General features: G+C 42.1%; 2 protein-coding genes across 2 annotated transcripts; both read right to left on the bottom strand.

Annotated features, from left to right (window-relative positions):
- Window positions 1–455: 455 nt before the first annotated feature.
- On the bottom strand, window positions 456–2,966 carry LOC129833229 (NADH dehydrogenase [ubiquinone] 1 alpha subcomplex subunit 6-like). Its single transcript, XM_055897650.1, has 3 exons — window positions 2,803–2,966; window positions 908–1,023; window positions 456–666 (listed from the first exon to the last, which is right to left on the bottom strand). Exons 1-3 carry the CDS (start codon window positions 2,939–2,941, stop codon window positions 535–537), a joined length of 387 nt encoding a protein of 128 aa, XP_055753625.1. The 5' UTR covers window positions 2,942–2,966; the 3' UTR covers window positions 456–534.
- A 263-nt stretch (window positions 2,967–3,229) lies between these two features.
- On the bottom strand, window positions 3,230–23,636 carry LOC129833227 (TRIO and F-actin-binding protein-like). The gene is made up of 13 exons (XM_055897647.1): window positions 23,049–23,636; window positions 21,395–21,451; window positions 20,738–20,806; window positions 20,529–20,618; window positions 20,275–20,384; window positions 18,372–18,804; window positions 17,465–17,699; window positions 17,152–17,263; window positions 13,678–13,837; window positions 13,412–13,525; window positions 12,364–12,450; window positions 5,794–5,991; window positions 3,230–5,671 (listed from the first exon to the last, which is right to left on the bottom strand). The coding sequence occupies exons 1-12, from the start codon at window positions 23,052–23,054 to the stop codon at window positions 5,830–5,832; spliced, it is 1,635 nt and encodes a 544-aa protein (XP_055753622.1). The 5' UTR covers window positions 23,055–23,636; the 3' UTR covers window positions 3,230–5,671; window positions 5,794–5,829.
- Between the last annotated feature and the right edge of the window lie 802 nt (window positions 23,637–24,438).

Here is a 24,438-nt window from a genome sequence, read left to right as displayed (position 1 = left end):
TTGGTTTCTGATATAGGTTATCAAGAACCTTTGGTGCTTTTTATTCCAACCTGTTGCATTTGTTTTTGTTGAAGTGATCTAATAAAGTCGACCTATATGTAATGTCCGTCAGTGGCATGTCATTCACGACAATTCACAAACTATTCAGAGGCTTATCAACTAATAACTGGCTTATTGCATTGGAGTGGGTACAGGGTAAACACAGGGTCCATGACAACCATACTGATATTCCTTGGTATGAGCCATGGTCTCAGCATCCATCTTCTAAACTTGGTGATCATAAGGGCTAGTTTGCACAAACATTTCTATATCACATTAAAGCATCTCTACTGTGGCAACGCAGAGGAATAGCTTTGCAATGCACAAGGAGAGCCTTCCAACTTCAAGTGGGAAGTAACAGTCCCATGACTGTTTTCACAAAACGAAAACATTTGTACAATGAGGACTTGACAAGATTGGGTATCATGTGTATATTTACAGTTCAATAAGGGGAAGCCTCTGTTACACTGGACAAAACAGGGTGGAAAGTACAGCTCAATTGTCATGTCCAACATAAAATCTGGACAGAAAGTCTGCAGGGCGTGGTACCTCCGTCTCATGGAAATAGCGCATAATGTGGGTCTTCTGCTTCCAGACATTGATGGTCTCCTGCAGCTCCATCTTACCCTATTGTAACCAAAAGTATGCAAAGAAAACATAACTCACTACACTTTATACGTGACCATTGAGCTTTGTAAATATTCCCGTCAAAGTTGTTTTCTTTGAACGATTTGGATGCGTCAAATGTAAAATGATGTAGAGCATGACAGCCCAGTTATCTCGGTCTAGCAGTACCCACTGTGCCACTAAGAAACTAGGCTAACTGCATGAGCGCAAATTGACTGATTGGGGAGCAGAGTAGACTAACCTTAATGACAAGCATGTCAATCACACGGGGGTCATTGACGTGCTTGTTCCTGTCAAACATCTCCCTCACTTTGTCTGTTCCCTGGCGAGCTGTGATGTCCAGCTGGAAGGTAGTCACTGTGGGACAAAACATAAGACAAGATGTCGTCCTATAAAATTCCCACAACAAGCTCAAAGAAATACGCATATTAATGCATTTACTTATCACACTCCCTACTTATCAAATTGCAAATCATGTAACCTATCTGCAAATGTAGGAAGTGTATTTTACTGTCAATTCACAAAAAAAAATGTAAAAGTGGTTAATGAGGATAAAATAGCTAGCTCATCGACTATCAATGTAGCTTGAGCTAGTACGCTGAACAAAAGTATAAACCGCAACATGCCACAATTTCAAAGATTTTTCATAAGGAAATCAGTCAAATGAAATTAATTAGGCCCTAATCTATGGATTTCACATGACTGGGAATACAGACATGCATCTGTTGGTCACAGATACCTTAAAAATAAATACAAAATTAAAATAAAGTAGGGACGTGGATCAGAAACCAGTGAGTATCTGGAGTGACTACCATTTGCCTCATGCAGCATGACATCTTCACAGAGTTGATCAGGCTGTTGATTGTGGCTTTTGGAATGTTGTCCAACTCCTCTTCAATGGCTTTGCGAAGTTGCTGGATATTGGTGAAAACTGGAACACGCTGTTGTACACCAGAGCATCCCAAACATGTTCAATGGGTGATATGTCTGGTGAGTATGTAGATCATGGAAGAACTGGGACATTTTCAGGAATTGTGTACAGATCCTTGCGACATGGGGCAGTGCATTATCATGCGGAAACATGAGGTGATGGCAGTGGATTAACAGCACAACAGTGGGCCACAGGATCTCATCACGGTCCATTCAAATTGCCATTGATAAAATGCATTTGTGTTCAGTGTCCGTAGCTTATGCCTGCCCACACCATAACCCCACCAAGAGGCACTCTGTTCACATTGGTGACATCAGCAAACTGCTCTCCCACACGACGCCATACACGCACACTGTCTGCCATCGGCCCGGTACAGTGGAAACTGGGATTTATCCGTGAAGAGCACACTTCTCCAGCGTGCCAGTGGCCATCAAAGGTGAGCATTTGCCCACTGAAGTCGGTTATAACTCAAGACCCTGGTGAGGACAACAAGCACACAGATGAGCTTCCCTGAGATAATTCTACCAGAAACTTCGGAACAAACTTCGGTTGTGCAAACCCAGTTTCCTCAGCTGTCCGGGTGGCTGGTCTCAGATCCTGCAGTTGAAGAAGCCGGATGTGGAGGTCCTGGACTGGTGTGGTTACACGTGGACTGCGGTTGTGAGGCCAGTTGGACGTACAGCCAAAAAATAATCTAAAATAATATTTGAGGCGACTCTGTAGTCAGCATGCCAATTGCACACTCCTCAAAATAAGACATCTGTGGCATTGTGTTGCGTGACAAAACATTTTAGTTTTTGTGCTGTCCCCAGCACAAGGTGAACCTGTGTAATGATCATGCTGTTTAATCACCTTCTTGACCTGTCAGGTGGATGGATTATCTTGGCAAAGGAGAAATGCTCACGAACAGGGATGTAAGCAAATTTGTGGAACATTTCTGGGATCGTATTTCAGTTCATTTAACATAGGAGCAACACTTACATGTTGCAATTTTTCGGTGTGGTTGCATCGCGTTAGTTAAGTCTGGCCCTAGATTGAAAGCTAGGTTAGCTCACTTAAGACAAAGAGATGTAGCCAATGAGCTAAATAAATATGTAGTTAGAGAGTGCCTTACAGCTAGTTAACGTTAGCTAGCAGTATTAGCACGACCTTGACGCTGGGATCCAGCTCGTGTGGATCTAATACAAAGGGGGAGCTTGTTTTACCTGTGTTTGGAACCTCTCTGTACCAGGCACGATACAGTTCCCGAACTCGGCGCTTGGCTTCATCCAGATCCCTGCTGAAAATCGGCTTGACAACTTTAGCAGCACCAGCAGCAGTCCGGGTCGCCGCACTGGACGCCATGTTTGTTTCTTTTATCTTCTTCTCTGGTTAACATCGTTTATAATTCTGATTTGAAACATGTATTAGTGCTGCCACCTAGCGTATAAGGGGACATTTATCTGCTTCATGTGGGCTCGCTATCTAAACCCCATCGAACACCACCGACTGCGCGCCAGAACTAATCACCCAACATCAGCGCCCGACCTCACTCATGCCATTAGACTAGCCTATAAACCATTACGAGTTAGGCCTAGTACAGAGTTCTGAGACTAGTGTAAACCAGCTGAATATGGATGATTCACACGGCTGTATAAACATGCATTTTATTGCTTGTAAAACGAGGGTACTTTACAAAGATATCGCATGCCTTACATTAAATATTCAAAACACTGTCAAAAGACAGTTGTCTACTTTATCTCACAAAATACATGATACAAAAAAAAAACATTGGCTCTGACGCAACACTAGACATTTTTGTGGCACAATCAATCATGCCTACACAATGTTGGGAGGTTGGGAGAGGATCGCAACATGCATCTTAGCCTCATCAAAAAAATCAAGAATCCTTGCGAGAAGACATTTCACTTCTACAAGCAATTCTCCAGTCACTATATAAAATAAAAATCACACATTCAGATGACTCTACACAACTAGAGGAATGACTGATATCCAATTTGGCTTCCCAGGAATTTACAGTACCAAACCACTTTCTCTGTATCAAGCCCAATGGTAAATAGTTATAAAGTTTAACTTCACAATGGAGACCCACATTGTAAGATGATATTACACTGAATAAAGCGACAAATAGGTTTGCGAAGTAAAATGCGTACAATGACAATCACTGAGCAACCATTGTTGACATACAGCATTAAGGTCGTTCCACCTCAAAAAGCACAAGAAAAAGGATTGAAACCCACGGTCTCAAATTGTCCTAAAATTGTTTCTGTAGTTTGTAAGAGATACGATTAGCATTCCTGAAACATTTTGTTTAAATATAATTTGATCTCATAAATTAAGCTAATTGATTGCACCCAAATTGGACTAAACTTCTTCCTACCAATGAGTAAGACCCCCAAAAAAATGTCAAAAACCACCCCCACAACCAGTATACAGTTTCAGTTATGTTCAACAAGTTCCTTGAATATTCCAACAAGTGGCAGCTTTCTGAGATGGCTATCCCTATGGAGCAATTCTCATATGAATACTTTTTCTACAAGTCCAAAACTTTGATGGAGAAATGGGCTAGGGACTAAAATGTGACAACCCTAATAAAATACATTGCAGTCATGTTTTTCAATAAAATTATTAGGAACAGCATTGCGATTAGTGAAATTTAGCATTAAATCCAACCCAATACCATTACAAAACACTATACAGTGTATGTTTGAGACTTATACCATTGAAAGACCATAATATTGAAACCATTAGAACTGCTATAGCTTAAATGGGTTTCTTGTTCACCGGGAATGGTCTAACAGGAACTAATCCAGACCTTTTTTTGAAGGGAATAAACCACACACAAGGGGGCAGTTTCCTGGACAAATATTAAGCATAAAATGACAAACTCAATTGCTTTTATAGAGGACTGGCTTGAAATCGAGGATGACCACACAATGTATTTTCATAATGAGCCAAATCGATTGGTTTTGTTTACAAAGTTGCAAAGGAAATGTTGTGATCTATTTAATAAACACAAGCAAAATTGAGGAGTGCGGCAGTATAGCAGGACCACGCATCTAGTGGTCAAAACCTAGTACTTTCACACTACTTTATGGTAATTAATGCAAGTAACTTCAATTACTAATTTCTCTGAACAGGGGGATAAGAAAGAAAAACATCACCAGATTCATAGGGAATACATTACATAATATGGAGGAGCAGTACTCCAAGCAGCAGCTTCATACTACTTGTTAAAACATAGAGGACTGATACTGTCTACTGGTTGTTGGGGTTGGATTGGCATGTGGTGTGGTGGGTCCGCGGGTGGCTTTTGACAATGTTATGAGATTCCTCATGTCTTACTCAGTAGGAAGAAATTTGGTCCAAATCAAATGTTGGGAACTATATTTATTGAATATTATCTGAATCCTATAAATTAAAAAAAAAATGCCAATTTGGGTGCAATCACTTACCTTTCTCAGAGATCAAATTAAGTTAACAAAATAATGTCTCAGGAATGTCAATCTTACCCGTTGCCAATTACAGAAACTATTTCGGAACAATCTGAGATGGTGGGTTTCATGGCTTGCTGAAATGGCATGTAATGACTCAGTCTGTACAAATCCGTGCTCAAATGAAAATAGTTTTGGTTTTGGCGAGAATTATATCCTGCTTCTTTATTCAGCTTTTGACAGTAGCCAACATGTAGACCAACTGTTTATATGTTGGCTACTGTCAACATGTAAATAGTAGGTCTACATGTAGGTAGGTATGCAGAGAAAGGTAATCCAGTGCTGTTTCAGGTCACAAATACATCACAGCAACAGTCTTTCCACAAATAATCCAGTTTCTCAGACCAATATTTTCATTCATTCACTCACTCTCGCATATCAACAATAGAAAAAAGTTTAAAAAGTGCAGATTAAAATTTGCGCAACCCAGTGTAATATGACCAATCAGCTGATACTAGTCTATGCCGCTCATCGGCTGAATGATTGAAAGCTAAGGCACTATTGTGGTCCCCGAGCCGGCATCCTCTGGTGCGAAGACTTCTGCGCCTCTCCTATTTCAGTCACCATTGTGCCCACACAACTAGAAAAAAATATATATATATATTAGGCAATTAGTTTCATCATAGAAGATCGATGTAATCAACTATTTAAAAGCTGTGTGAGCATGATTATGTAGCTCTTAATAATGAGCTACGTCTATACCTCTGTATCTCTGAGCAGAGCCCTTGATGCGGTGTCTCAGTGTTCCAGGCTGTTGCCTAGTTTCTGGCCCTCCTGCAGGGCAACCATGGCCAATCTCAGGTGCTCCCTAAGGCTCTTGATCTCCCGCTCGCTCCTGCTCTTCATACCACTCAGCTCCCCGTGCACCTCTTTATACCGCTCACAGGCCGACTGCTTCTCCTATAGGGGTAAGGGCATACAGACAGAGGTTTATCAGATGGACAAAGTATACCTCTTCCACTCTGGGCAGACATACAATGTTGAGATGGACAGTATAGCCTGAGGACTTGTTTCTTTGATGGCTCCAAGTTGATGGCTCCAAGTTAATCACAAGACAGCTTTGCTAACTTGTAGATTAACATCCCAGTTTGTATGTAGAGTTAAAGGAGTCTCCACCTACACATGGTTTAGAAACAAAACCGACACGTGTGCAGCTATGGGGAAAAACAGAAGGGGTGGGCAACCCTGGTCCTGGAGTGCCGCAGGCACTTCATGTTTTTGATTGAACTGACCTGAAGACCAGGAGTGTTGAATTTAGGCAATCACCGAGCTGATCAATTAGCTCAGTTGGTCAGGTGTGGTGCTTAGTTGGAACACAATCCTGCAGTACCTGCGGCACTCCAGGAACAGGGTTGCCTACCCCTGGCTTAGACTGTTGACAACATGTAAACTCTTTTGTCTCAAAATGTCTCTCAAATGCATTGTTACAGTTGTTGGCTAGCTAGTGAATTCTAGCCATATTAGCATAGATATGACATCAGTCTAAACATGGTATAAATAATATATAACGAGCAGAAACGAGCCACCTGTGATTCCCCACATGGCAGCTTGTTGTTGCTAATTACACGGTAACGGTATTCTGTTTTTTCCCCCCACTTTCAAAACTCTTAAATATCTTCTCCGAATTAAAATTCAAAGATGTCTGCAGAAAGAATGGGGTGTCAGCTATGACACGGCACCTTGAGTTTATTTTGGTTATTGAACTACAGTAAGTGAAGTGGATTTATACCTGGTAACTGAATTACGATAACGAAATTACATCATGGGTCCCTGGCCCAGCGTAGTCCGGGTTTGGCCGGTGTTGGCCGTCATTGTAAATAAGAATTTGTTCTTAACTGACTTGCCTAGTTAAATAACAAAATGTAAATAAATGTATTGTATTTGACTGCACGCTGTGTTCTACTCACTGTACTATCCAAACTTGTGAAACATATGTCTATGATGGGCCGGACCAAATCTGAACCTGTCTGCGGACATTAACTTCAAGGCTAGGGTGGACCGACCAAATTTCGACATCCCGTGTCTGTCGGTGCTCAGTGGGTGAGGATGCTAGTTACAGTTAATGGAAAGAGAGGGGGCTCATGGGTAGGTGTTAGTAAGAGCTGGGAGAGGTGACATGCACGAGAGAGGCCTTGTCCAGACAGACATTTAACACGCTTGGTTTGACCACCAGACAACAGAAAGACAAAGTAAAACAGTTATGAGCTAAACATAGAATGCCAGTGGAAGGGAAGACAGTAGCAAGTGACCCAACTGGTTTGTGATCAGAGCTGTGGCGGTCATGACATTTTGTCAGCAGGTTATTGTCACGCATGATTAGTATCTCCAGGCCTCCAAGCTGCATACAAGCCGCTGATACGCACCTTTGAAAAATCTACATCTAATAAATAAATTGAACATACTCTATCACAATAAATCCATAATTTATTTTAGTCAGGTCTAAAGAAACATGATATGAAGAAAATGTATTTCAGAAGAACAGAATACGAGTTGGCCTACTGCATGTTATCTGGCTATTACACTAGATTGAGTTATTTGGCAATGTTAGTTGTGAATGATACAAACTTTAGAATGTCTTAGAAATCAAAACATATATGGGCAGCATGATGTGACTTTGGGCTATTGAGGATTTGAGAAAGTAGCAATAAAAGCTTGTGCTCTGTTCCTGGCCTCAGTCTGCACAGCTGTTCCCTCAAGTGATCATAATTTCACCCATCAGACTATTCTAAATTGAAGCTCGTCTTTACTAATATGTATAATTAGTTTAATTTAGAACGGCACATTATCAAAATGGGAAGCCTGTTCCTGCAGCTACCCAGTGCTTACATTTGGGAAACCAAGTGAAATCTGTTCGGGAACATCGATAGTAACATGTTTTCACAAACAAAACATATTTGATTAAACTGTTGACAGTCCCTCTGCGCGCTCGAGAAAGGAATAAAAGGAGAGAGCGTAGGAGATGGAAACGCATGGGGGTGAGATTCTGTATAGCTAAAAAGGTTGTGTTTCACCCAATTAATTATGATAATATATATTTTTTTAAATCTCCATTACTAGGCTATTCAAAATAGCCCTGCACAATCAATGAACCAACTGCATTGCCTAGGGCTAGTCATTCTCTCCCAGACTCATGGATAGAAATGTTGGAGAACAGCATAAGGTAACCAGTATGTATAATAACACAGTCCACACTCAAATGTGTTTAATTTTGGAGTATTGGCTAGAGCAATGTCTTTGGGACATCTGTTTTGTTTTATGTTTTTTTTTCTGCCATGCGTAATATGCGGTAGGCTATGTATTGTATAATGACACAATCATAATTATAATTCAGCCTATGCGTATGCATAAGCTCTAATATGCATATGGATGTTTTGAATTTATCATCACCTTAGAGAGCTGTCCATTTCGTTGTGTTAGGCTTTGAATCAACATCCACAATGACCATGTTCTACACTGTTTCAACCCGCAGTTGAACTTGATCATCACAGTGATGTGAGTTATAAAAGTATAATAGGCCTACTGTTTTGATCATAAGTGTTTGTTATTTTTGACTGCATTTGCATTGATGTTAGTGGTTAGAGGGACAATAGAGCCCTGAGCACAAGGCCATTAGGACCTGATGGTTGTTATCAAGTTGGGTACTACCAAAGCACGTCTAGCTTGCATATCAGGAGAAGATCGTGAATCAACGGTCACATGGAATTTTATTGCGGTCATGACTGCAGGTGTGGCGGTAAAACGGTCACTGCAACAGCCCTATTTGTGACTTCTGATTGTCCATTACACTAAATTCAGTTCAATTTTTTTTGTAATACCGAGATTTAACCACTTAATAATTCAAAACAAAATTGATATCAGTAAAAATCACTATAACTAATTGACAGGTCTACCATTACTTGTTCCTTACAGTGCATTCAGAAAGTATTCAAATCCCGTGACTTCTCCGACATTGTTACATTACAACCTTATTTTAAAATGCATTTTCCTCAATCTACCCACAATACCCCAGAATGACATAGCAAAAACAGGTTTAGAATTTTTTGGTGAATGTATATAAAAAATATAAAACTGAAATATCACATTTCCATAAGTATTCAGACCCTTTACTCAGTAGTTTGTTGAAGCACCTTTGGCAGCGATTACAGCCTCGAGTCTTCTTGCGTATGACGCTACAAGCTTAGCACACCTGTATTTGGGGAGTTTCTCCCATTCTTCTCTGCAGATCCTCTTAAGCTCAGTCAGGTTGGATGGGGAGCGTCGCTGCACAGCTATTTTCAGGTCTCTCCAGAGATGTTCGATCGGGTTCAAGTCTGGGCGGGCCACTCAAGGACATTCAGAGACTTCTCCCAAAGCCACTCCTGGTTGTCTTGGTTGTGCGCTTAGGGTCGTTGTCCTGTTGGAAGGTGAACCTTTTCTCCAGTCTGGGGTCCTGAGTGCTCTGGAGCAGCTTTTCATCAAGAATCTCTCTGTACTTTGCGCCGTTAATATTTCCCTCGATCCTGACTAGTCTCCCAGTCCATGCTGCTGAAAAACATCCCCACTGCATGATGCTGCCACCACCATGCTTCACCGTAGGGATGGTGCCCAATTTCCTCCAGAATTGACACTTGGCGTTCAGCCAAAGAGCCCAATTTTGGTTTCATCAGAGAATCTTGTTTCTCATGGTCAGAGTCCTTTAGGTACCTTTTGGCAAACTCCAAGAGGGCTGTCATGTGCCTTTTACTGAGGAGTGACTTCTGTCTGGCCACTACCATAAAGGCCTGATTGGTGGAGTGCTGCAGAGATGGTTGTCCTTCTGGAAGTTTCTCCCATCTCCACAGAGGAACTCTGGAGCTCTGTCAGAGTGACCATCAGGTTCTTGGTGACCTCCCTAACCAAGGCCCTTCTCCCCCGATTGCTCAGTTTTATCGGGCAGCCAGCTCTAGGAAGAGTCTTGGTGGTTCCAAACGTCTCCCATATAAGAATGACGGAGGCCAATGTTCTTGGGGATCTTCAATGCTGCAGACATTTTTTGGTACCCTAACCCAGATCTGTGCCGCGATACAACCCTGTCTAGGTACTCTACGGACAATTCCTTCGAACTCGTGGCTTGGTTTTTTGCTCTGACATGTACTGTTAATTGTGGGACCTTAGACAGGTGTGTGCCTTTTAAAATCATATCCAATCAATTTAATTTACCACAGGTGGACTCCAATCAAGTTGTAGAAACGTCTCAAGGATGATCAATGGAAACAAGATGCACCTGAGCTCAATTTCGAGTCTCATAACAAAGGGTCTGAATACTTAAGTAAATCCATTTATGCATTTTTTTTTATAACTTGCAAAAAAAAAAGTTCTTGCTTTGTCATTATTTATTGAACCTTTATAAGTCAGTTAATAACAAATTCTTATTTACAATGACAATGGGGGTATTGTGTGTAGATTGATGAGGATTTTTTAAATGTTATCAATTTTAGAACAAGGCTGTCAGGTAACAAAATGTGGGAAAAGTCAAGCGGTCGGAATACTTTCTAAATGCACTGTATGAACTTTCATTATCTTCCCTGCTCTTGAGGGAGAGAAATTAGAAAATATCTTAGTTTTTGGTAATGAAACTACAAAGCAATAATTCCTAGACTTACAGCAGGTAAACAATTTCTCCAAAATGAAACAAAGTGCTGATATTAGTTGGCAGGGGTCTTTACTTCAACATTCGGTGTTTTGATGTATTTCTAATACCTTTTAATACCTTTTCTGGTAGATGTTTTCTAAGACTCATTTTTCATCTGTTAATCCACAAATCAAAGCCTTCACTTATGGCACATTTTTAAATTGGAAAACGGTTGAAAATGTATCAATAGCTAGGTTTCCATCAAATTGGCAACAGATTGTCATGTGAATATTAAAAAATATGCATAAAAACAAGAGTATGCACATTTTCCCATCAAAGAGGTGTTTCCATCAAATTTACTTGTTGCGGATAAAAGGCTGTGTGCGTGATGACGTAATGCACATAAATATATTTTGCGGTACCGAATAAAAAATACAAGTTAAATGAGTTTCCATCACATTTTCAACTCTACTGATGGTTCTCACTAAAGGTTTTTGCGTTATATAGTGAGTGTACCCACTCTGGTATTGGAAAATGCGCTCAAACCAATAACTCGCAGATTACTCTAAATTATGAGATTATTATGGACAAAAGAGTGAGAATTTCTATTTGTCAAACAGCCAAGCATCGATGATCATGTCACCAGAACAAGATCCTCAATATTGGAAACAAGCATAAAACTCAACACCTTGCATTTTCACCACCCTTTGAAGTACATTATTTATTTAATCTGTAATCTACTAAACAGCATGCTTTCCTACTAAACAGCGTGCTTTCCTACTAAACAGCGTGCTTTCCTACTAAACAGTGTGCTTTCCTACTAAACAGCGTGCTTTCCTACTAAACAGCGTGCTTTCCTACTAAACAGCGTGCTTTCCTACTAAACAGTGTGCTTTCCTACTAAACAGCATGCTTTCCTACTAAACAGCATGCTTTCCTACTAAACAGCGTGCTTTCCTACTAAACAGCGTGCTTTCCTACTAAACAGCGTGCTTTCCTACTAAACAGCGTGCTTTCCTACTAAACAGCGTGCTTTCCTACTAAACAGCGTGCTTTCCTACTAAACAGCGTGCTTTCCTACTAAACAGTGTGCTTTCCTACTAAACAGCATGCTTTCCTACTAAACAGCGTGCTTTCCTACTAAACAGCGTGCTTTCCTACTAAGTAGTAGTAGTAGGAAGACCACACAACGTCATCACGACTCCAGGTTTACTTACATATTATAGCAATATTCGCGCAAAAAAGCTTTTCCACTGACGTTTCTAGCGTCATTTTACAGACACAAAAAGATGCCAGCTTGTCTAGTGTATTTTGTTGTGTCGACATTTGGAAAGTTTACCAAAAAATGTTGTTTTCCCATCAGGCCTGTCGTGAATGTTTTTGTTTTTTTACTCACATAAAAAGGTTGGCTGGAAATCTGGTTTATGCATTAATTTCCCAAAAATATAGATTCTTATCTTTCATTTGACACCCAATTTGATATGCGCCCATGAACTTCACGTGGTGCTTATGGGTCCTTTTACATGGACATGCCCAGAGTTATCTGACAAGTCAGAATTATAATGCATGTCTTCCGGCCACATCGATACACACGCATCACTTGTGACGTTGTCAGCCAACCCGTCTACAGATGAAAACATTAGACCTTTATGCCTGCACACAAATACACAGTGAACCAGTACCGTGTTCAGGAACTGAAGTTCGTTCCTCAGACAGCTGATCTCCTTGTGCAAGTACTGCACCTCATTCTCCTTCACCCTGAGAAGAACCTGTGACAAAACAAAATATAATATTATTACAAGCTAACAAGAGGGATCAACCCAACATCTAAGACACTGAGCAGACAGGGAGCAACTGTCCCTAAAAACATTATTTAGAAGAAACATTTACTCTGTCAAAATTGACTACAGTGTAAATAGGATGATTGGTCATAAAGTCAGTCTCATCCAAAATAGAGTTTTGTGAGACTTGTCATCGTAACCGCAACCCAGCGTAAATTAAGGTTGGGTTTGTTTCATATCTCCCACATCTGGTAATCATCAATTCAGAGTACAGTAGCACGCAACCCGATCGTAATGCCTGTGGTAACTTTGGGTTGACTAGTTAGGGACCACCGGTAAATTACACAATGCACATGGAAAAATGTTAAAAGTCCAATAGCTCCAAATTTCAGTGACTTAAAATTTATATTTGGAGGTTATTAATTCAACTATCCCCGGAGGTAGGCTATCCAAAGTCAAATCAATTTTGCCACGGTCGCACAATAGCCGACTGAAGCTAAATGCCAAAATAAATAACTCTTCCCACCTGCGAATACACACACATCAAACACCCCCCCAAAACAACTCTCGGTTGAATTAAGTCATGGCCGCTAGCGTTTCTTTATGAACCAAATCTAAAAACTAGGCCAAATCAGGAAGTGCAGTCACCCTTTAACAAATTCACTTGTGTGTTAAGTGTTAAAAACACCTTTGGTGTCTCCTTGGGGCAGTGTCCAACAGGGGGCAGTGTGTTTCAGTGTGCAGTCAATGATGCATTTACGTAAAAATTCACACCACACACATTCAAGGCATTGCCATACATAGTAACCAACTGCACGCTGCCTTTCATAATCCCTTCCCTTTCTATTCAAACATGAGACAAGTTCCCCCTATGTCATTGTTGTAGGTAGAGAGGCTTGTTCTGGTTGAGGGGCTCTACATCTCATCTCCTCCCCTCTTCCTGACCCACCTCCAGCTCACAGGACGGCCTGTCCTGGTTGTCGTGGGAAACGCCCTCCGACCCCTGGCCCGTGACGATGGAGCGCATGCGGGTGATCTCCTCTGTCAAACGGGCCTGTAGGTCCTGAAAGATGAAAACATTGACAGTATTGAGCATACTGACAAACCGCTGAATGTGTCATAGATAGGCATTGCTTGTCTATAACAAAAGTGTTAGGGTAGAGTAGGCTAAATGCACAGGACCAGCTGATAAAGACCTCCAGACTCCTGGCTCACCTGGTTCTCTTTCCTCAGCTGCTCCAGCTCGCTCTCCTTGCGAGTGATGTCTTTCTCCCTCTCCCCGTTGCTCTGCTCAGCCCTGTTCAGCTCCAGACACTTCTGGGAGTACCTCTCAGACAGGCCGGACAGCTCCCTCTGCAGGGCCTGGGTCTCTAACCTGAGGGGACGAGAGAGGGTACAAACATTTAATTTATATAAACTGTATATTACAGTAAATACTATATTATGTGGGTTCGCCCCCAGGCTCTGTCGCAGCCGCCCGCGACCGGGAGGTCCGTGGGGCGACGCACAATTGGGCCAGCGTCGTCCGGGTTAGGCCGGTAGGGATTTCCTTGTCTCATCGCGCTCCAGCGACTCCTGTGGCGGGCTGGGTGCAGTGCGCGCTAACCAAGGGGGGCCAGGTGCACGGTGTTTCCTCCGACACATTGGTGCGGCTGGCTTCCGGGTTGGAGGCGCGCTGTGTTAAAGAAGCAGTGCGGCTTGGTTGGGTTGTGCTTCGGAGGACGCATAGCTTTCGACCTTCGTCTCTCCCGAGCCCGTACGGGAGTTGTAGCGATGAGACAAGATAGTAATTACTAGCGATTGGATACCACGAAAATTGGGGAGAAAAGGGGATAAAATTTATTAAAAAAATACTATATTATGCCAGAGATTAAAAGCAAAACTGGAGACACTACTGGTATTCTGTAGAAAACTTGACACTGCACTGGCTGTGCACAGTCAAAACAGTAGCAGCCATGTTGTGTTTACATGGCAGACCATTACATAAATAACAGTCTTTCAAAAAATCTAACCGTGAAAATGGTGGTGAGGGTGGGTTTGCTTTGTTCTGAGAAAATCTGTTTTCATTTTGATACAACAGTGGTTTGGTACAGACATTTTGGTACAACAGTGGTTTAGATGGAAACCTCTGCCCACACCCATCAACCACAAATGCAAAAAGAAAATCATAATTGACACACACACGTAAATGTAATGTTCATTAACATTGTATGCACAACAGATCCCTTGACTTTTTGCACATCGTTACAGCCGGAATTTGAAAGATTAAATTGCGTCACTGGCTTACACACAATACCACATAATGTCAAAGTAGAATTATGTTTTTAGAATTTAAATTAAATCAAATATGAAAAGCTGAAATGTTTTAAGTCACTAAGTATTCAACCCCTTTGTTATGGCATGCCTAAATACACTGCTCAAAAAAAATAAAGGGAACACTTAAACAACACAATGTAACTACAAGTCAATCACACTTCTGTGAAATCAAACTGTCCACTAAGGAAGCAACACTGACAATAAGTTGCACATGCTGTTGTGCAAATGGAATAGACAAAAGGTGGAAATTAGGCAATTAGCAAGACACCCCCAATAAAGGAGTGGTTCTGCAGGTGGTGACCACAGACCACTTCTCAGTTCCTATGCTTCCTGGCTGATGTTTTGGTCACTTTTGAATGCTAGCGGTGCTTTCACTCTAGTGGTAGCATGAGACGGAGTCTACAACCCACACAAGTGGCTCAGGTAGTGCAGCTCATCCAGGATGGCACATCAATGCGAGCTGTGGCAAGAAGGTTTGCCGTGTCTGTCAGCGTAGTGTCCAGAGCATGGAGGCGCTACCAGGAGACAGGCCAGTACATCAGGAGACGTGGAGGAGGCCGTAGGAGGGCAACAACCCACCAGCAGGACCGCTACCTCCGCCTTTGTGCAAGGAGGAGCACTGCCAGAGCCCTGCAAAATGACCTCCAGCAGGCCACAAATGTGCATGTGTCAGCATATGGTCTCACAAGGGGTCTGAGGATCTCATCTCGGTACCTAATGGCAGTCAGGCTATCTCTGGCGAGCACATGGAGGGCTGTGCGGCACCACAAAGAAATGCCACCCCACACCATGACTGACCCACCGCCAAACCGGTCATGCTGGAGGATGTTGCAGGCAGCAGAACGTTCTCCACGGCGTCTCCAGACTCTGTCACGTCTGTCACATGTGCTCAGTGTGAACCTGCTTTCGTCTGTGAAGAGCACAGGGCGCCAGTGGCGAATTTGCCAATCTTGGTGTTCTCTGGCAAATGCCAAACGTCCTGCACGGTGTTGGGCTGTAAGCACAACCCCCACCTGTGGACGTCGGGCCCTCATACCACCCTCATGGAGTCTGTTTCTGACCGTTTGAGCAGACACATGCACATTCGTGGCCTGCTGGAGGTCATTTTGCAGGGCTCTGGCAGTGCTCCAGAGTGACTTGCTCAACTAGCATATCACAGTCATGGCAAGTAAAATGTTTTTGTAACCCTTACTGAGAACGTTGTTGCTGTTCGGGTCGGCTAACTGCAAATACATTTTTGTATTTTAAAATACATGTATTTTAATGACATGCATTACAAAAATAAAAGTATTTTGTAGTTTATTTTGATATTGACCTTTATAGTATTTTGTAATTGTATTTTGTCCATCCCGGACCATAGGCTTAGTGGTAAAATGCACAGGAGGGGATACTTCAGGCAGAGCTAAATTCAGTAACCTGTAAAATGTTTGTGTTCGTAGTTCCAACAGTGCAGTAATATCTAACAATACACAAATCTAAAAAGTAAGAAATATTAGGATGAGCGATGTTGAAGTCCGGAGTATATACAGTGCATTCGGAAAGTATTCAGACACCTTTACTTTTTTCACATTTTGTTACATTACCTTATTCTAAAATAGATTTTTTTTTATCCCTCAAACTGCACACATTAGCCCATAACGGCAAAGGAAAAACAGGTTTTTAGAAAAATTTTGGGATGGTGCCAGGTTTCCTCCAGATGTGACGCTTGGCATTCATGCCAAAGAGTTGAATCTTGGTTTAAATCAGACCAGAGAATCTTGTTTCTCATGGTCTGAGAGTCCTTTAGGTGCCTTTTGTCAATGTTCTTCTCAGAGGCAACCCGGAACATGTCCCAGTTTACGTGATCATAACAGTCTTTAAGCAAGGATTCCGATTGGTCAGATCAGCAGTGAATAGACTTTAGCACGGGTACTTCCTGTTTGAGTTTCTGCCTATAGGGTGTAGCAAAATGGAGTCGTGATCCGATTTACCTAAGGGAGGTCGGGGGGAGGGCTTGTAGCCCTACCGGAAGGGATAGTAACAACGGTCGAGTTTTTAAAGTGCGAGTACTGCAGGCGATGTGTTGATAGAACTTCGGTGGCGTTTTCCTCAGATTTTCTTTATTAAAGTCCCAGCTATAATAAATGTGGACTTGGAATATGCGTTTTCCAGTTTGCACAAGGTCCAGTGTAGCTCCTTGAGAGATTATGCAAATATATATATATTTTTTTGGAAAGCAACATCATCTCCAACATTTTCTTGCATCTATCTGACCATGCAGACTGCAAAGTGAATGGAAAGAAAGTGCTTGTGACTACATTGATGATACAAAGAAAGGATGTACTATGTATGTAAAGGGGTGTGTAAGAAACGGGTTGTGTTTTGAGCACTCACTGCTGCTGTGTGCGTAGAGTCTGTGTGTTGGCACTCCCTCCACCAAGCCTCTTTGCCTTCTCCACCTCTCTCTCCAGCTCCTCCCTGTGGGCCTTCTTCAGTGTCTCCATAACTAAACCACAGAGAGAAAAGGGAGGATGTGATGTAATCAGATCTCAAATCAAACAAACTGTATTACCCCATGAAATGCTGTGGTGTTGACTGTTCCATTCTGATGTCATACGCCTCAAACAACAAAAGTCCTTGAATTGGGGTGCTAATGACATTCATGTACAATTTTGACCCTTGACCCCATGATCCTGTGACTCCTGACCTTGTGCTGTGTCCTGGGTCTCCTCCCTCAGCACCCGGTCCCTGTCCCTCTCCAGCTCTCTGGTCTCACGGGCATGCTGCTTCTGCAGCTCCTCCAGGGCCTGTTTGTGGGCCCGCTCCATGGCCTGAAGGCTGCGGCCGCACGTAGCCTCCCGACCACAGCTACCTCCCCCCACCCTCCCCCTACCCCATCCTCCTCCCTGCAAACGCTCCAGCTGCTGCCTCAGAGACGCCACCTGAGTGTCAAAGGTAGAGATGCGGTAAAGCTCACTGAAAGAGAGGCGGCGGGGTATGTAATTACTGGGTTGAACCGAACTGACATGCGAGTCGTGATGCGGCATTTGAATGCCATATTCCATGCAGTCATATCAATCCCACACATCAGTCAGGTCATGTGTCTCAAAGGGAATGTTAGGGACTGTATGGATCATAGACAAAGGGACAGTGCAAGGAGTACATTCATCGATCAGATTCCCGCAACCCCATGATATGATTGTATGGTCTGCACGAGTCCTAAAACTACCCGTGAAGACACAGTAGTCAACAGCACACTATACAATGTTATCACATGACACATCACTCAAAGATGGAATGAGACTTTCAGCAGTGTTTCCACTATCGACATCTGATAAACTCACAGTTCTAGAACCAGAGAAATGTCGTCTTACTAAATTTTTCCTGGGCAAACCGGTATTGCTAACTAAGGCCCTATTACACCCTCCTCCTTGGTATTTTGAGGACTGACAGGGTCAGTATTACTGCAGAAGGCCTGATTACCATCCCGCATGCATAATAGAGCAAGCCTATTGTTAAAGAGTTAAACTTCATCTGTAGATGAATCATCTAGATGAAGAGTAAATTTGCATTTATTTATTGTTTGCAAATTGAAAAACAACTCCACGCACTACCTCCCTCTGCAGCGCCTCATTGGCTGGATGGCTGGACCGTGAGCCCGTTGGCAGTAGTGACCTCATCTCCTTTAGTGGCAGCCGCTCAAACTCTGCCCACTTTTTCTCAATTTCCTCCTCTGCTCTTATCCTGGGATCTGAGCCTACACCCGGCCCTTTCCTCGACAGCACCTGCTCCCATGTGCTACTGGTCACATCTCTGCTCCTCTCCTCCTGCCATTGGGCGTGCTCCCTGCCCTGCCCCTCCCCTGCCTCTCTCTGAGTGGCTGGCAGAGGGCTAGAGGGGACGGGCACTGGTGACAGCTCGACACAGTCAAATCGGCGTACAGAGGTGGTGGTGGTTTCTGATCCAGCATCACCGTGGCGAGAAGGTGGTCGATGAGTGGAGGCCAGGGAGCAAGAGTTCTCCTTGTCACTACTGCCCTCAGGCAGTCTGGAGGAGAGGAAGGACAGGGAGAGACCAAGTCAGACAGAGAGCGCAGATTGATAAATTGACAGTATAATAGGGCCGTGGCCATCATTACATTTTGTCAGACAGTTGTTGTCATGCAAAAGACTGCCTGTCTCACGGTAATTGACAGTTAATTAACAAACACATTTATTATCTCCAGGCCTCCACACATACAAGCCACTGATGCAGACCTTTGGAACATCTAGATAAAAATAAAAGTAATAAATCAACATACACCATCACAATAATCCATTATTTATTTTAGTCAGGTCTAAAGAAACAAGATAACAACATGTATTTCAGGAGAACAGAATATGAGTTGGCCTACTGCATGTTATCTGGCTATGCTCCATGCCATAGACTTGTTCATTTAGCTGACAAGATATGCTTATAAGTCCCGTGCCATCATTTTATAGTTCGAAGAATATAATTTAACTTGGCTGAATAAAATAGAAAGTATATTTCTCCCCATTTGGAACAAGTGCGCATATGAGCTTAAAAGCGATCATTTGAAACAGGTCCTATAGACTAGATTTAAAAGTTATTTGGCAACTTTAGTTGTGAATGATACAAACCTTAGAATGTCTTAGAAATCAAAACATATATGGACTGCATGATGAGACTACAGGCTACTGAGGATTTGAGAAAGTACCAGAAGAAGTTTGCAGTCTGCTCCTTGCCTCAGGCTGCATAACCGTTGTCTCATCAAGTGAGTATTCTGTAGGCTAGACCAATTAGGTACCAAATACTGTATTGTATAACAGCTCAATCAATTTTAATTCAGGGTTTTTGTTCCGGCATGGCCTCATATAGGCCTATGCATAAGCTCAAATATGAGTATGGGAATTGTGAATGAATCTTAGAAAGCGCTGTCCATTTCCTTGTGTTAGGCTTTGAACCAACATCCACAACGACCATGTTTTACTCTCAGTTTCAACCTGCTGTTGAACTTCTTTCTTCAAATTGATCACAGTGAGGTGAGTTTTAAAAGCATGAGACTGTTTTGATCATAAGTGTTTGATGTGATTTTTGACTGCATTTGCATTGCTGTCAGAGTGGTTAGAGGGACAATAGAGCCCTGAGTACCAGGTCATTAGGACCTGATGGTTGTTAGCAACTTGGGTACTACCAAAGCATGTCCCAAGTGCATAAGAGGAGATTACCACGACTCAACTGTCACGTGGAATTTTACTGCGGTCATGGCTCACGACTGCCGGTGTGGCAGTAATATGGTCACCGCAACAGCCCTATCACACAATATCACTACATAAAAGAAATCCCTGGTGAATCACTATGTAAGCAACATAACATTAAAAATGATTGAGACTTGAAGTGATCCACAACTGCCCAAGGACTTAGTAGCCCACCTGTACACCAGTAGAAGAAAACAATAGGCCTCCTTATGTGACTTGTGTATTTGCCAGCTGGGACACAGAGGGAGGAGGAACTCACTGTGTAAGGTCTGGAGAGCTGCTGGGCCGAACACTCTTCCTCAGAACCTCAATCCAGTTCCTCCTGATCCCTGCAGTCATCGCTGACAGTGTCACAACTGCCTCCCTCGTCTGACCGACAGAGGAGAGAAGAGTAGAGTAAGAAATGGAAAGGGTGTGGTGAGGGAAAGAGAAGGAGAACGAGATCATCCAAATACCTGTCACTCATCCTCACATAACATAGAAAAGTATTGGAACAGTGAAAAACACACTCACCTGTATTTGAAATCCATAGTTCTTCTCTACATCAAACTCAGACACTTTAACACAAGACTTCAAGTCAACCTCCCCGTCCAGATCATCCTTCTGTAAGACACAGTTAGAAACAAACAAGTAAGACTACAGACACATATCAATAACTCACAATGTATCCCTAAGACAATTATTGCAATAGTCAAAATAACTTTTGACTATTGAAAACGTACCTCCTCCGCCCCAGAGTCTCTGTAGTACCTCAGACCAGCATCGGTCAACACAAACCAGTGCTTCTTCCACTGCAGACACACACAAGCCACCAGTTAAACCAGCTCTATTTGACCAATCCGATGCATTAATGCACACAAGCAGCTGACAGTTCACAGCAAGACATCATTCAAATCAAGTTAACATGGACCAATGAAACCTCCGGAGTACAGTGTTCTCAAGACATTATGACAAGTATAATAAGAGTGCCTAAAGTGATGTATGGGTCATCTGAGTGTTTGTACTGTGAATTGAAAATGAGTTCAAACACATAACATACAAACCTAGCACATAGATGATACAATGAGCCACAAGCTCATATGAGGACGTTTCATACTCAGTCTTATCCTGCTAGAACATACTGGTTGTGCCTGCCTGGGCACACCAAGCTATTACTGGGATAACACATGGATAGTCTGCAGCTATCGCCTTACGCACAAGCTTTCTCATTAGGAGAGGGGGAAAGAGGGAGAGAGAAAGGAGGAGAGAAATCAAACAAGAAACCAGAAGGGAGGAGAGCTAGAAAGAAAGAAGAAAACAGATAAACAAGTGATACATGATTCCTAACTAGATAAGACAAGAAAGAAAGTCATAAGAAATGAAGAAAAACATGACTTCACCTCTCCATTCTCATCCAGTTTTGACATCCATCCCTTCTTGAAGTTAAGGAGGTCGGGCTACAAGGAAAGAAGACAGTGTCAGGTTAACGGAACCGTTTTGAAGAAGTGAGACAAACAATAAAAGTAGAACAAAGGATGCCAGTGTAGGATGTTCACAATACAAAGACCAACAGGCGTTCCATGCAGTTAGTGCACCATGGCAAACACCTACGTGTACATTCAAATGTGTGAGGACATGGAAGTTGAGGCTTTTTAGAAGTGTTAAAGACAACAGGAAACAAAAAAAGCACACCTTTGAGTGATGAGAAGACAGAAAAAAAGCATTGCTAATGTAACAGTAATATAATCAACATAGACATGGGGAACTAGAGCAGAATACTATGTAGAGAGATTTGCAAGGTCATTAAATCTACAGTCAGAATGAGACCAGAAGTTTCACCATCTACATCACTAATACTAACAGCTTCTAGGGTTCAAACACGGATTATACATTTAAAAATCGGACTAATATGTTACTGACATTTAACCACTGCAGCCTCAACTATTTCTAGGAATCCTTTCAGTTTGAGGGTGATGGGAACAGGGGAAAACCTGTGAGGTACATTACAGAGGAGATGATCCTGGATCAAAATTAGGAAACTCTTTCCATCTACATTCCTCAGTTTGGGTCTTTATCGCCTTCAACCCTCAATCACTGCCTGTTCTCACTGGAACTCATAAGTTGTCACATTGTAACCACCACGGTGCTTTGTTCCAGCCAAACCATTACAAGGTCTGAGGAGCATTAACAGGCAGATAGATGTATGGTTACAGCATGAGGTAGACTTAGAACGACCTTACCATGAGATGACTAATGATAATAAAATGTGTCATCGTGGTAACTATGAGCATACTGGTGTGTGTATGTGTGTCTCAAAACATTTAGCCTACAAATTCTTTAAAATTGTTTTGAGATTAGATTAAATAAACTAATAGTTGGCAACAGGAAACATCGTTGACAAGCTGTTAACGTTATTTCAGCAAATAGACGTTTTTCGAAGTGCCAGGATGAGGATGACCCACCCGCACACAGAAGTATACCCTTAAAAACACTTGCTTATTAATTTGAAGGGATAAACTATATTTTGTTTGAATAATCATTCATTTATAGATTCCTCAAAGGCCAATTACAAATATTCTAAATTATAAGGGATCTAACAAAACAAACGATTGGGGCGAGGTGTTCGTTTGCACATGCAAACAGTCAACATATGGAGCTCAACGTTGCTCCAATTCAATTGACACTTAGAACTGTAAACAACTGGATAACCCTAATGCGCGTACATAAATACAATACGCATACATTTTTGATTAGCCCTGATACATTTTGCCAATGGCATAAATTACAGCCACAGGTACGCAAAAAACATAACGTGATGTATAGAAAACAAACTATAAAACAAAGAATTAAAGGCCACGAAACACAAGAATATGACACACCCATTCCTCGAATAAAAATGTAACCATTTTAACCCCACTGTTCCATGTTGCCTAGTGGTTGCGGCGAACAATTAAACATTATGGCAACAATGTCTTGGAACACGGTTCAGTTATAGGCACAAAAAAAATGAAATGTAATTCAAGTAGTGGCATCAAGGCACAAGAGCAAACGTACCGTCATGTTCGTAGGACCCAGGAGGCAGTTGAGAGAAAAACAAGTATACACTTAAAATAAAAAATATTGTTGCAATAGCCTACTCGTCCAACAAGTTTATTTGGTACCAATGTGATCGGGGTTGAATAATTATTGCTTCAGTTTTATACCTGCTGACCCGTTCGCTTAAAAACTTGTCTGCCTAGCAGGAAGGCTAAAAAATAAAACAAACCCCGCCATTTCTACCCATCTTGGTCGGTGAACCGTATCTTATCGATCAAATGTATTTCCCATGGACTATTTCAACAGAAACTGAAGATCATATACATCATTGACACACACAACTCTTGAAAGCCACAATTTCACAACTTTCCTGCAGTTTGTTACGATGTTTTTCGTTCTACACTCTCGCCCGGTTTACCACTTCCTGGGCGGATCTGTAAGAATCGTTTGAGCAAACAAGCTAACCAATCAAGTGATCAGTAGGCTTCTCAGAACACTTGAATATTGAAATATAGACCGTACACTGCCAAAAAAGCAACCAATGACACCTACTTCCAGACCACATAGCTTCTACTAAAATACACATCAAAGCATTTATGACGTTCCTTAGTTGAGTAGCTAGATTCTTTATGCTGACCACGTAAAATCTTGGGAGGTTTAGGAGGCTATTTTACGCCGATTCTCATGCAAAACGTTTAAACGGTAGCAAAGGTATCACACGGGAGGGACTTACCTGCATTTGTCCAATAGAAACTCTTGTTTAAGTTGCAAAACGTTCCCAACGGTTTGGACTAATGATTACACCCCAGGCCAAGAATTTGAAACACCCAACAGCCCACTGTAGACAAAACTCACTCTATGAAATCCCAGTAGGGTTCAGGTGAAAGAAACAGACCTACAACCCACCAGCATACTTCAAAGTCTGAATTAAATTTAGTAATGTTAAAAGAAAGCATTGAAGTCACACTGCATTTGAATTGATAGAGCAGGCCTATACCAGTTTATAAAAGCAGTTTATCACAACTTCTTGAATTCATAACCTGAATAAATAGACCGATAATAGGATCGGAGAAGGAAGTTTGGATGTGGGTAGGTGAATGTGCAATCTGGCCTTTTCTCAATTGGATTTGCTCAACTTCTGCGTCCTCTCTCCTCCATCCTCTCTCACCTCCTTTTGAAAAAGGTAAAAGGTAATCAAGGAGAGGCAGTGAAGAGAGGGAACGTGTAGAATGTATAGATAAAACGATTTGTAGTATATTGTTTTTAAACATGTGCATGCTTTTATCCTCTGACATAACGAAGCTGGTTCAAAGGGGGTGTGTCAGATTTCTAAACTCCTCTGTGAAGGACTCTGGTAGGATACACATGACTATCCCCGATGAAAGGTGGCTATCGAGGAGGGAAGGAC

This window comes from Salvelinus fontinalis, chromosome 34 (assembly GCF_029448725.1).
Source record: "Salvelinus fontinalis isolate EN_2023a chromosome 34, ASM2944872v1, whole genome shotgun sequence".
Classification (NCBI taxonomy): Eukaryota; Metazoa; Chordata; class Actinopteri; order Salmoniformes; family Salmonidae; genus Salvelinus; species Salvelinus fontinalis.
Note: the sequence above shows the minus strand (reverse complement) of the source record. Positions and strands in the feature narration are given on the sequence as shown.